Source organism: Actinia tenebrosa, unplaced genomic scaffold, assembly GCF_029948245.1.
Source record: "Actinia tenebrosa isolate PJP-AT-01 unplaced genomic scaffold, QUT_ActTen_1.0 PGA_scaffold1__47_contigs__length_23844297, whole genome shotgun sequence".
In the NCBI taxonomy this organism is placed as follows: Eukaryota; Metazoa; Cnidaria; class Anthozoa; order Actiniaria; family Actiniidae; genus Actinia; species Actinia tenebrosa.
In genome coordinates, this window is record NW_028292578.1 from 11,801,677 (window position 1) to 11,815,910 (window position 14,234).

At 47.5% G+C, this 14,234-nt stretch overlaps 2 protein-coding genes across 2 annotated transcripts; both read right to left on the bottom strand.

Moving 5' to 3' along the window:
- On the bottom strand, positions 1 to 2,999 carry LOC148909869 (uncharacterized). The gene has a single exon (XM_089032445.1). The coding sequence runs from the start codon at positions 2,464 to 2,466 to the stop codon at positions 1 to 3; it is 2,466 nt and encodes an 821-aa protein (XP_088888571.1). The 5' UTR covers positions 2,467 to 2,999.
- Positions 3,000 to 11,347: 8,348 nt separating this feature from the next.
- On the bottom strand, positions 11,348 to 14,190 carry LOC148909870 (uncharacterized). The gene is made up of 3 exons (XM_089032219.1): positions 13,774 to 14,190; positions 12,403 to 13,383; positions 11,348 to 12,267 (listed from the first exon to the last, which is right to left on the bottom strand). The coding sequence occupies exons 1-3, from the start codon at positions 13,906 to 13,908 to the stop codon at positions 11,362 to 11,364; spliced, it is 2,022 nt and encodes a 673-aa protein (XP_088888345.1). The 5' UTR covers positions 13,909 to 14,190; the 3' UTR covers positions 11,348 to 11,361.
- Between the last annotated feature and the right edge of the window lie 44 nt (positions 14,191 to 14,234).

The following is a 14,234-nucleotide window of genomic DNA, read 5'->3' on the forward strand; positions in this document are numbered from 1 at the left end:
TTAATATCCATAAGGCAACGTTGTCAGGCCTTGATCGACACGTTGTCGCTTGGTATACACCAGACGAACGTCTTTGTCCATGGGCACCGTCCTCAATACTTTATGGGCGCTATCCCTAATGATTTTGCGCGGGTAGCTGACCGTCACTTTCTCGTTCTCTTGCACCAGCAGGCGTTTCATGCTGTTCATGTGAACGAGTTCCTTGGCACAGAGAGTCAAACTAATGCCCGTGCACTTAACCACACACTCCCCCTTCTTCGTACGGTACGCGTACGTCTTGGGTCCAAAGGACACGTATTCCACGATCCAGATGGCCTCGGAATCTCCGCATTCGTCCGACCATTGGCCCAGTTGATCCCCCGTTTCCAGTTCTTCGTCCCCTTCCTGCTCCGTCTTGTAAATGATGGAATCCGTGTCGTGGTACAGCACGCGATCCCCCAAAGCACTCAACTTGTCGTACAACCGTAAACGGGCCCAGGCCGTCACGAACGCTGGAATGACGACGTTGCCGTTGGGGTTGCACACCGTGGACTCGCGGTGCACGTCGTAGTTGACTTGCACCATGTCGCCCGTCAACAGCAGCACCGTCTTGACGTTGACCGTATCGTCGTGCAGCAGTTCAAAGAAGCGGCAGGGTTCCGTAATGTACTCCACTTTGCCACGAAACGGATTCTGCCCAAACTTGCCCCACAGCGAATTCAAGTTCAACTTGGCCACCGAGCGCAGTCCCGGATTCTTCACGAAATTCTCGTACTGGAGATCGACACCTTGGCTGGTCTTCACGGACCGCATGAACTCCCGCTTCTTTTCTTCGGTATCGCAATCGGACGGCCACCCCGACGCCTCCATCTTCATCTTGAGGTTTTCGCGAATGTAAGATTGAAACAAGTCGCTGCTACGGTCAGGGTAATGCCATACTTCGTGAACTCGAGCCACTTCGTACCCCTGGTTCAGAGCTTCTTTCAATTCGGGGGTCGTCCACACTCCATGCCTCAAACGCCGCTCTTCTATCGTGTGCGTGCACTCTCCGTCCTCATTCTCCTCCACGTCCTTTTCGTCGCAGCAGGCCGCACACAGAGTAAACATCAACTTGTGGTCGGCAATGCGCGAAAGCACGGGGAAGAACAATCCGCGGGGAGGTTCGACGTCGCACTTCATCAAACCAAACCACTCCTCGTCCAGGATGCAATCGGCTATTTCCTCGGGGTCCAGATCCAAGTCTTCCCCCACGTACACCATGGGATGGCCTATAGGGTACTCTTCTTCCCACATCACCGTAGGGTAGAGCGACACCACGTCCACGTACAGTATGCGATGCACGGGGTCCGAGCACAACATCAAGGCCATGGCCTCGTCGTCTGACTCGTCTACTTGGACCTCCCCCTCACAGTACGCGTAGAGACCCACGGCGTTGGTGCGTCCTCCCATCAACACTTCACGAAGCTGTATGGGGTCCAAGTTCTTGATCCACTCGGGGAACACGTGATATTCACGTTCCGCATCCCACACGTGACTCCACATTTCCACGACGTGATGCCCCGCGGTACGCAGTTCTAAGGTTCTCTCCCTCGTCTTGTCGCACAAGTCGCCCATGGTCACTCCCAGATGAGCATGAACTTGACCTCGCTTGAAACACACTTCACACCCGTGACAGAAACAGCCGTGAAATTGATACACGGTGTTGGTCTGACGATCGTACCCGTCGACTTTACTGCCTTGCAAGGTAATTTCGCGCAGCGTGCTTCCGGCCCAACGCAGTTCAGGCAGGCCCAACGAGTGCAACCACTCCAGGGCTTGAACCGATTGAATGTCCCGTTGACGATAGCCCAAGGGCGGCACGACACCCATGACTTCAGATTCCAAGAAGTTCTTCTTGAACACCGTCAGGCAGGTCGAGGTAATAGTGACACACTCGGCAAAGGGGTCCACGTCAAACTTGTCGACGTAAAGCTCCCGAAACTTCAAGCATCCCCGGGCCATGACCATCACGTCTTGAATACAATACTTTTCAATTTCTTTCTTCATGATGAGCGTCTTGCCTCCCTGTTCTCGCCACCACTCCATAAACTTTTCCTTCTCGCGTGCGTCCATGTCATCCACTCCGTAATACTCGGGGTCGGGGTAAGGTCCTTCGTACTGCGTATTTTCCAAAGTATTGAAAAAATGAGGAAAATGACCCTTGTCGCCTCCCGATGTTCCAAAGGTGGCAGGGAACTTGCGTAGAGCCATGGGAATGAAGCACACCGAATCCTTGAACACGATCCCTTCCAACGTCATGGTAATGACCTTACTCCCTTGATACACACACTTGGGCTTGATGCCTCGCTTGACGCACTCTTCCAAGATAGGGTACGAGTCGTACCCCTTAAGGTTATGGGCCATAAACGTATACAAGGCATGCACGTCGCGCTTGGGTCCCAACAACAACCAATCCATAAAGGCGGAGGCATCGTCAAACGTGAACATCCGTTGTCGACCACAAGTTCCCGTACATCCTCGTGTACGGTACTCTTCTACGTGAGATACGCATTCGTGGCACGTCAGCAGCACTACCACTTTGTTAACCACGTGACGTTCCTCCAAGCATCGAGCTTCAAAGTCAAAGAACGCTAAAAAAATTTACGTTTTTCGTTCTTCTTGGCCCGTGCGTTGCCTTCCGTAGGGTCGCTGCTTACTCCCTTGATGTAGCACATGTGTTCTCCTCGCGTTACCTTCTTCTCTCGGCACACCAAGCAATCGTATTGATAGCAGACGTGATCGTCGACCATGTACCACGCCTTAATTTTTCGATCGTATCGCATCCGATCCACGGTAGTTCTGCACTGAAGACACACGTACCGTCGTTCACAGGTGGTATAGGCCAACGACCCCTTGCGACGTCGCATCAGGTGCGAGCGGTAACACACGTTAGACCAAAAACCCACGTGACATTCACCACACGTAATACGCTGATTGGAATACTTGATGTAGTGGTCGTTCCGTTCTTCCCCACACCGTAAACAAGGACGGACACACTTGTGAGTTTCCTTATTGCTGTACCCTCTATTGCAGCGAGTGCAAAAGTAAACCCGTCCCAACCACCCCGCCATGGACTCGATCCAGGTAAAGTGTTCGTCCATCCAATTTAGGTAAATGGGGGTCAACGTACCATTGTGGTTTCCTATGCTGCTTCCAAACGAGGCTACCACGTGCCGATTCTTTTCGTCGTACACGCACAATTCGAATCCATGTTCTTCATTCGTCGCATATCCCTCGTTAATGCTAGCACACCACCGCTTGACGTCGTCCAACCCACACGCTTGATCCCAGGTGTCTTCCATCCCCATCTCTCCATACCAATCCTGCAAGGGTTTTTCGTACCCTCCTTCGGCTACCATCTCGAACCCCAAACCCTTCAGTGCCCGGTACAAGGCTCTTCCCAAGCAATTTTCATGCTCGTCGTCAAAGACTCGCGAGACCTTACGGCGCTTCACTTCTTCCGTGACCTTGTAATGCGGCCTCTTCTTGCCCAATTCGTACTTGGTCAAGGCCTTTTCTTCGCTGCAAGCATGCGTTCTCTGATGGCGATAGATCATGCCGCACTTCAAGCACAATCGATGGTGCAAGACCTCGGCCTCCCCATACAACACATTGGGCGACACGACGTCCAGCATCGCGGGGTCTCCTTCGCTTAACCACATCACCCATCCCTCAGTTTCACTGCTGTAGGCACTTTTCCAGATCACTTCGTGATAAGCTCCCGGTCCCCCCTTTTGGCAAAGTACTAAAATGTTCGTGGATGGGTGCACGACACACCAACGCGTCAATACTTCTTCCCAGGTCCATTCGTGCTGTACCTCCAACTCTTGCCTCACCTCGTCCCTCGTTCTCACGCTTCGCCATACTAAGATCTGAATCACGTGTTCTGCTACCTTTGATCCCACCGCCGCCGGCGGCTTGCGTAGAACTCCCCTTTCCAACCGATCTTGCAAAAGTTCAGGAGTCATGATAGTCGACGTACACACCCGTCCTCGTCCTTTCACGTCTTTAATCACAGTCACCGTAATGTCTAACGATCGACCCAACATCCATTCCCTTTTGGACTGTTGAATCATTTCAATGGCGTTGGTCAACATCAGCCTCTGAAATTCAGGCGTGTGGTACGGACGTATGGCCAACGACACCGGGTATTCCAAGTCCCCACCGTAAAGGGTCATGCCTACTTGATCCCGAGGCGTCAATCCTTCCTCACCAGCAATACGTTCCATAACTTGATCAAATAAACGTTCCACCCACCGAACACCCCATTCGTCTTCTCCTTCTTCTCCTCCCTCTTTCAAGTCCTCGTCATCATCGTCGTCGTGGCCCACGTACGGTCTGCGTTGACGGTCGGCCAGTTCCAAGCTGGACCTCGTCTCGATCCGATAAGAAATGACACGAGTCCTCATAGGCACGTTCACTCCAAACACCGAACGGGTACAACTCCTAATCAAAGACGAGCTCCTCGTGTTCCTGCCGGATGCCATGGTGCGAAAACACTAAACGATTGCCAATGCCGTACTCCTCTATTACGTATACTTTCGTACGCCCTCGCTTTTGATTCGTCAATGCCTGCTTCCGTTCCTCGGCGCGACGCGTCAACACGAACGCCAACCTCCTCTTTCGTTCCTTCTGCTTCTCGATGCGATCGGTTAGCCACGTTAACTTATCGGCTATGCCTCGCAACGTCTTTACGTATTCCCTCACCACTTGCAAAAACTCGACACTAGGAAACGTGCCTTCCCTATGATGCTTGGTCAATGTCTCCGCAAAGGTCGCCTTTTAGAAAGACAAAAGACACAACGTTAAGATTCAACGGTATAACCGTATTTATTCACATATTCGTTTACATATTGTTCAAGCAATAGTACATCGAATTTATCTAACTCTTCAATGCCTCTAGTCTTTAACAACTCCACTACATTAAAAAACGTCCTTCTAACTAGAATGTATAGCGTGCTTGATAACATGTCTTGATTGCTATAATCATCTTGTCGCACGGCATCCATGGCTTGATAAATGGTATTCTTTATCCTCTTACTCATCCTTTGCTTTCGATCGCATCTCTTTGTCATTTTCATACTGATGAGTACTGCAGTGTTCAAAAAGCAAAAAAATGAGTCTAAGCCTAAAGCCTCGCGCAAACGCTTAATCCTACTTACCACACTGGTATCTTCGTATACTACTGTGGCTTAACTGGTGATTCACTAGGCAAAATATATGAAACTCGCAGAACCTGGTCCTCCTATATAGACCCCACCCAGGGGGGTGGGGGGACCCCCCATACACCCCTCCCTACCCCTATATATCTAAGTTCACTTTCGTACCAAATCACCACTCGTATACCTAGATACCTAGTATTCGCTTAGCCTATGCCAGCACTTACCTTCATCTTCATCATCATCATGCCTCCCAAGAAGTCTAACCGTCGCGTGGTCGTCTTTAGTCCACCACCAGAAAACGAATCTCAAGCAGATCGGGAATTGCCTACTCCTCCCAACTCACCACCGGCCAACGAATCTTATGACTCTGACGACCAGGTGGTGGCTGCCGCCCGTGAGGTCATGATTGCTTCTACTTCAGGTACTCAGGAGCCCGAATCTCCTGCACCCAAACGCAAACGATCTGACGTCGAACAGGAAGAACGTGAAGTAGGTCAGGAAGATCCTGAAGCCATTACCATTGCGGATAGTCAAGACGAAACCCTGGTATGTACCATTTGTATCTCACGTACTTCAGAACCCCTCATTCTTACGCCTTGCTGTCGTCATCCCCTTCACGGCGTTTGCGTCCTGCACTACCTGGGGATGAAGCGTACCTCGTACCACATAGATTGTCCGCATTGTACCCAATACTTATGCGTAGGGTCCTGACTACATCACACGTGACCAATTTCCCGAGGGGGTGGCTAACTCGGCCGACTACACCATAAGCCTCCACAACCACATCATGTTTCGCTTGCCTCGCTCGTGCTACCAACAGTTTTACGACGTGACCTACAGAAAACCGTACCACACCTATGCCTCAATGTTTCACATGCTCTTCCCCACCCCTAGGAAGCGCTTCCTCGCATCATCGACTTCATCTCAGACGGGTACAAAAAAAACAAACAAGACATCCACGACATGCTCCTTTTCTTCCGTAAACAAGAACAACTAGTCCTCGATTTCGAAAACACTTGGGACCTTCACGGCGATTTCAAAGACATCCACCAACTCGTTCAAAAACAACTTCACTCGTGCAGCATTTTCAAACAAGGCTTGCGTCCTCCACACACCCGATCCTAAAACAACCCTATTGCCATTCCAGACCGCCATTGCCACCGCCGCTCAAAGAGTCTTACGCAAACACATTGGAAGAACATTAGTACTCACCCAATTACTTGACAATTTTGACGACTTCATTTACCGCAAAAAACTTTGGTTGATGCATGTCAACCTCGACGGCGACACCCATCCCCTTCTCTACCAACTCGGATGCTACCAGCGATGCCTCCACGATAAGCTTAGAGTGTCCAACCTCGACATTAAAAGATTTATCCAACTCGATGGTGGTGACTTCGTGACAGGAATGTACTGGCTAGATAGCCTTGCCTTTACCTTGTAACTTCACTTTATGTTTCTTCAGGCTGTCGTCTGCTCCATTTGTCTAGCCAACATAACCAACGATTGCCCCAACACCGTCCTTACCCTATGCTGCAAAAACCAATTTCACTACGACTGCCTCGACCAATGGCGTACTCACCAAAATACTCAATGTCCCATGTGCAGAGCCCAACCCATCACCACTCAGCCGCCCTTCCTCACCAGCCTCGAGCTCCTGCCTCTCGATTCCGACGAGGACGAAGACTACCAAGCTAACGACACCCCGCCTGAAGATGACATTGACCACCGTGCCCATCCCTTTACCATCATACCCTCAACCACCATAGCCCCCGAGGACGCCCAGGATTACCGTTGCAGTACGCTCAATGCCTTCGGACCCATCTCAATCACCTCCACCTACACCCGCATCCGCAACTTCCAATTTACGCAAGTTCCACGCCGACCCATACGATACCTACTCGTCGCCCACGAAGCAAAGCACGAGCCTCCTCCGTCCAGTTACATCTGCGTCCAAGTCTCCACCGCCTCCAACATCAACCACCACTTATTTGCTTCGGCTCGATGGAGAAGCTACGACGAAATCAGCAACATCATCTTCACTTACATCCCCCATTTTTCCTTCAGCGACGAAACGTCCGCCTACGTCTTCGTTTCCCCTCACTATCACACCACACGCGATCCAGATCCCAATTTATACATCATGGGCGTTAGTAGACATTATTCCGTTGAATATGCCAAAGCCTTATTCCTAAAAGCATTTCCACGTTGTCCATTCACTTCATCAGAGCCAGCCTATCGACGACAACAAAGACGACCCCCGCCTTCTAATATGTACCTGCCAAGTAGCTCAAGACCCTGACTGTCTCCAATGCAGCGAACTGGCCAAACAATCCGAAGTGCCTGCTGCTCCCATCCCAAGAAAGCTCAAGTCTTCGTCCCTCGTAACATGCACGTACCACCTCCTGACGATCGCACCCTCTTGCACATTGCCGCCAAAGCCTTGGAACAATGTCACACTGCTTCCAAATTGTACCTCACCCTCAAAGACCGACTCAACAAACTGGACAATGACGACTTTGAAAAGCTCCACGAGATCGACCTCAAACAAAGTGGTTGGGTTGATTTTTGACATTCTCTCTTTTACAGACCACTACAGTGCGACTCGTTGCCAACGCCTTGGACCAATGCCCCACCTTCAAATTATTCATCGCTCTCAGGGACCGACTCAGAAACAGAAACGACCATACCGATACCAACTGTCCTTGTGGCTTGTGCACGTCCTGACCCCATGCTCACTTTTCCTCCTTGCAGACCTACGTTCCTCTTTGTGGCCACGTTACTACCATGACACGCAAACGACGCAAACTACGACACCGCGTTTGGGAACTGCCTCCTTACTGCCCTGACTGCTTTTCCTCCTATACCTGTGGCGCCTGCGGTCAACGCGTTCACCCTGACGAAAACATTTGTCAATACTGCTCCCTCTTGTTGATGTTTGAAACTACTCTTGCTCCTAACAGTGCTGCGTTTGTTACTCGCCTCTTCCCAATCATCCGCTTCAACGACACCTCCCGACCGAAACACTTTACTCCGACGCCAACATGACCTCCTGCTGTACCCAACCCATACACACCGAGTGCCTCATGCAGTGGATCCTCAGCACGGGCTTCAACTACACCTGTCCTTACTGCCGTGCTCCCTACTCAATGCCTCACTGGCCCGGCTCCTTATTCGTCAACTACCTCTAAGGTCACTTTTCTCAAGTGTACAGCGGCGACCCCGTATGGGAAATGGCTCAACCCACCATGGCCCGCATCATGCTCCTCTTCTTGCGTCACGTCCACGACCTCATCCACATCCGTCCCATCGCCCGCGTCAACCACCACAACACGATCAAACCTCCGCCGTGCTTGCTCTGTCACAAGCCCATCCCCTATTCAGGCCAAGAAGGCACCATCAATTACACTGGTCAATACCACGTCTTCAACTGCCGCCAATTTGCTCTTCGAGGGTACATGCCTCCACCGCCTGATCACGTTCCTGCCCAAGCCTGTCATTCCCTCTGTCTCGTTCGCTACATGGACCAACACCGTCATCACTATTCCATGCCGTGTCCTTGTTCCTCTCTCCCTGGACCTCCACACTAAATCTGCGTCACTCGCTTATATACCTTATTTAAAACGTTCATTCGTCATACCAAAGACGCCGCTGCCGTCCAATGGGCCAGTCGCTTGTGCATCCAAGAATTCCAAACCAACACCTTCCACGTCATCCTCCTCCACAAACAACGGCTCCACCTCGTCCGACTTCATCAACGAATTCATCCTCCCAACACTCCTCTCAACCACGTCAAGTTCTCTCTCGATTACCAGTCTCACATGCGTCGTTACCTTACCTCGCTTGACCTCAGTCCTCTCCCTGGCCTAGCTCGTTACGTCCTCCGCTACAAACGCTGTAATGCATGTCTTGCTTACCTCCCTGAATGGTTCCCTCAATGCAGAAACTGTACCACACCTTTCCAATCTCTTCGTAATGGCAAACGCGTCCGACGACACGACTTATCTAATTAAAAACATTTGTTTCGATAATTTATGTAACGCTTTCTTATTGGTCAATAAATACCTTTGAACACACCTATGACTTGAGTTTATTATACCTAACTTGCATGAGCGTTCTGGGTAGCTCAACCAGTCGATCGCGATTTGGTAGTACTATGCGATTGTGGTACTAGTCGGGTAAGTAACGCGCACTAAGAAAGCTGAAGACACAAGATGACTGCGGTTCAAGCCTCCGGAACGCCATAACTTTTTTCATCTTTTTCTTCTTTTTTGAAAAAAGATATGCTAATCACTTCCGGATCCTTACCCTAGACTACCTTAATTTAACTTCTCTATTTCATAGCAGCCACAGTGGTCTAATGGTATGATACTGGCCTAGCTGGCTGGAGATCGAGGTTCGACTCCTCGCAGGGGAGCTTTTCTTTTTTTACTTCTTCTAAGAAATCTTTTTCCTTAGGCAAAAAAATCAACCAGTCTCTTCCAAAAAGCCAAACCCACTCTTCAAGAAGAAGAAGACGCTAAATGGTTCACCCATCCCAAGACCCACAAGCGCTACCTCACCCACAGCCCTGATACTCCCAAGGAAGTAGAAGACGACATCAGTCGAGGCATTGGCAAAGTCATCATCACCAACCACGGCATCCTACGACGCATGAGCTATCTCCATGCTTGGAATACCTATACCTTTGGCATGGTCAACCCCCACAATGGGCCCCACATCCACTCCACCGACCCCAGCCTCACCGAAGCTTACGCTCAATGGAAAATCAAGGTTTCCAAAGATGCCCTCCGCACGTACGAGCAAAGAGAAGAAAAACGCAAAGAAGACGAGCGCAAACAAAAACGCAAAGAGTACATCAAGGAAAGTCGTGACCGATGGATGAGATCCAATGGTCATACTTGTGTTTGTTCCTGCGACACCTGTACTTGTAAATGTCACGAATATCCCACCTATTAAAAAAACGTTAAACTGAAAAAAAGTCTTGTCTTGCTTCTTGACCTCATCACTCCCTCTCCTCCCGATACACTACCTTTTTTAAACACCTCCCTAAAGTAAGTGCCCGAGGTAGCTCAATTGGCAGAGAGTCGGACTGTAGTTCCGAAGGTTTCTGGTTCGAATCCAGCTCGCGGGACCTTATACTTTTTCAAAGAAAATAAAAAAGAAAAAATTAAGTCCAATACGTTTCCTCGTACTTACAGGCGGTCCCGCCCACTTTCCCTCGTTCTCATTGGGCGACCCATCCCCACTTACGTCACCCTTACGTCACCCCTCCCCGCTTCTCATTGGGCGATCCATCACCCCATTCATTTCCGTTTCCGGTGATTTGCCATGGTAACAGGAATATATGAATATATAATACATGAATAAATTAACCTGACCCTATCCATGGACATTGATTACTACTGACGTAAGATATTCATTCTTATTGAACATACTTGATCATGAGCCACCTTTGTTTTTGACCCTTCTCGTGGTCTGGGCCACAGCTGCAGGATTGGCCTTCCTTCCAGTTGATTCTCCGTTTTCAAAAATATCGGTTAGATAGTTTTTCTGTGCTTCATTAAATCTTTTTCGTTTTGCTGCTGATTTTAGTGCCCATCCTTTAGGAAACACTTGATCATGATCTAGATTGACGGTAGTGTCCCCATCTATCTGAGGAACGTCAGTAGCACCATGCTCTAGCTTTGTAGCGTACATAATCATAGCTCTGTCATACAGAGTTTCATGCTCAAGAACATATTTGTGGCTTCCATAATCAATATGCTTTTCGAGAGAAGAATATCTCTGAAAAGACATAATACAGCCTTCTTCGGGGCAAAAGAATAACGCATTTTCGTCATCTCGACCAATTTTCGCGCCCTCACTATCTTCGTCTTGGTTATCTTCTGTTAAGTTGACATCATCATCATTATCATCATCGTCATCATCGTCATCATCATCATTATCCTTAACTTTTTTTACCTTCTGCAGTGACTCAGCTTTAAGAGCGGGTTTTTTTGTCGGCATTTTTCTTGCTTTGATGGAAACAAAGGTAACCTTTGATACTTCATAATCTGGAATCTTGTTGAGCTTTGGCAATTTGTTGGGCAGATTAAAGCTACTCCAAGGCATAAATTTGCCAGCACCAATTTCATAAGCCCTCCAAACTGTAATTCCTTCATTGCTGTAAGCAATGTTGTTAATAAAGCTCACACCTTCCCATTTTTCTGATAAGTCTGGAGAAGCTTGAGCGCCGCACAGTGTTACTCTTACCCCAGGGATTCCTCCAAATGACTCCATAGCACACTTCATTTAATTGTTGAGCAGTATCTACATCATGTCCTGAATTTAAATACTTCTTCATGTGATTCTTGATAGTTGCAGCCTTTCTATCGCATGCGCCTTTGCCGCCCTGCGGGTCTGAGAAATCAATGCGCACTAGATTAAAGTCATTTTGTGATGCAACCTGATAAATGCCAAGGATTGTCGATGCAGAATGATAACATCCGGCATTATCTTGTCTGAGGTAAAGAGAGGTAATGTCAGAAGTGATGCTCTTAAGTTGCTGTAGAACGTCGTCAAAAATAGCCAGAACAGCAGGACTGTCCTGAATGCAGCTTTCAAATATATGTACAAACGTCAACATTTTCATTTCTCCTTCATCTGTTTTGGTCATGGCAACAGTTATGTGCCAGGGGATCCCGCGCTTACCAAACCAGTCTTGCTGGCTTTCTCGGAACTTTCTTGGCAAAAACTTCATTGCCCAGTCGGAAACTAAAATCACTGCCTCCTTTCTTAAATCTTTAATAATTTCTTGCCTTGCTTGATCTTGATTAATTGATCGTAAAAGATGGGACTTCCAGGCCTCGATGTTCTGCGCGGACTGGGAGATCAAGAACTCCATTTCTTCTTTATCTTCCAAGGTGCATCTAGTGCTTTCTACTACGCATTTTATTTCTTTCAGAGTTACAGGAAATAAGTTACATCTATCGCATTTCAGGTCATGCTCGTGGTCACAGTCAACCATGTGGTCATCTTCACTTGGATAACTTAGGGCGTGCGTTCTGCAATGATCTGCAACCTTTGAGCTTTTGGTAACGTGAACCTTCAACAAAACATCATAACGATATTATGCATGTATTTCATGATGCTCATTGGTTTGGAGCTTGAGACTTTACTGCAGCGTGCGCTTTCAATAATGAATTGTTGCAGAATAACTGAAAGTGAACATTTAGTTTACCTTATAGTCGCCTTTGAAGTAACGCTTTGCTAGTTTGAGATTCTGCTTTATTTCCTTCGCCCAAGTAAGCCCATTCCCGTAAGTGTCTCCAAGCTTTTCAACCAACTCTTCAAGATCATCAAAGGCTTTTGCTCCAAGTGCTGAAAAGTTGTCTAAGCCCTGTAAAGATTTGCGTATTGAAGCTGAACATACGCTGAGAACTCTGCATAACGAACTACGACTCATTGGTTTGAAACCTGTCTCTTGACAATAGCTTTGGTACTGACAAATAATTTGCTCAGGTATCAAAGATCGTATAACATTTGGGATCCTGATTTCTGTTTGTGACGATAACTTTAGCGTTTTCTCGCCAAATGGCAAATCTTGTACAATATGTGAGCTGGTAATGAATATAATGAAGTGCTCAAGCTTTTCTGGTTGAACGTACATTCGCGTGTTCTTAGTGGAAGGTAAAACTGCCCTTCTGCCGTGGAGTAAAAGGTGGTGTCTTGCAAGATTGAAGCGATATCTTGTCAAACTAGGTATCCACCTGCGAAGCTCTTTAAAACTCAATTTGTCCGCCATGATGGATAATATCTGTCTGCGGGTGCTCCAAGAACTGCTGTTATTGTAGCATTCAGATAAAGCCTCCATAAGGGAGTTATCAACACTACATTTATTAGACTTCGTTTCTTTCAATGCAGAAAATAGCATTTCAGAATCTTCAGGAGCAATCTCCTTCAGGCATGCATCTACAACCTGTTGCGTTTTCCGGATATGAAAACGCTTTGTGCGCTCTGATGTTTGTTCCCATGGCAACGAAAGAGAATGACGAATAGGGCTAATGTCCCGTGAACAAAGGAAGGCATTCAATTTTTCTTTTGGGGAAGGAACAACCTCCGTTTCTTCCACAGTGACGGATAAGTAAGAAGATTCGCTTGGTTGATACAGACTTGTAGGCGTGGAGAACTTTGGATTAAACGTCACCTCCTCCTTTTCGTCCTAAAATTATTTAACAGAAAAAATAATTATAAAAAATATAAGAAAATGAACGCACTTCTAATTCTGATTTCATTTATCGGTAGAATACGTAAATTCCCGACCCACAAAAACCTAAAATACGCATTAACGTTTCGTTGATTTTCAGAGTTTCCCACTTCCTCTCCCTTCCCTTCCCACTCCCCTTCCCATTTCCCACTCCACACTTTTTCATATTATACCAATCCGCCGCCACTCGCGCCGCCTTTACTAATTTAATCTGATTAGCAAACCGACTAACAAATAAACAAATATAAAATAACCAAGGGTTTTGAAAGCAGCACTAACGCACAAAAATCATTTATTTTAGTAATAAAAGCATTCCTTCAGTTTTCAAGGAGAAAAGATATTTACCAGCGACAAATTACTTATTCGCTCAACAATCCTCTGTTCATCCAGTTCTTGTTTTTGGGAGGCGCTGGTGGTGACCGGAGTCTGTGGATCGGAGTCTTTGAGTTGTTTAAGAGTTTTTCTGCAATTTATGCACATTCCTACAAGTAAATGAAAGAAACATTTTTATTACTATAAAAGTATTTCATAGAAAGAAAAAAATGCGCAAATCAAACCTCGAGGATCATTAAGAATGCAAACTTGTTACTGACCTGAACCTACTTGTAGGAATACGCCAGTCTTATTTATTATCATAGACGAATCGGATTTTCCTATTCCTCTTTCAAATCTCGGCCATTTTCCTTTGGTCCTTTGATGCTTAGATATTTCAACAGGTACTCTGCACCTTGTATTGCAACCTCTTGTCCATCCCAATCCTAATTTTGAACGATGTAATGGACATATTGACCACGTATCAACATCAT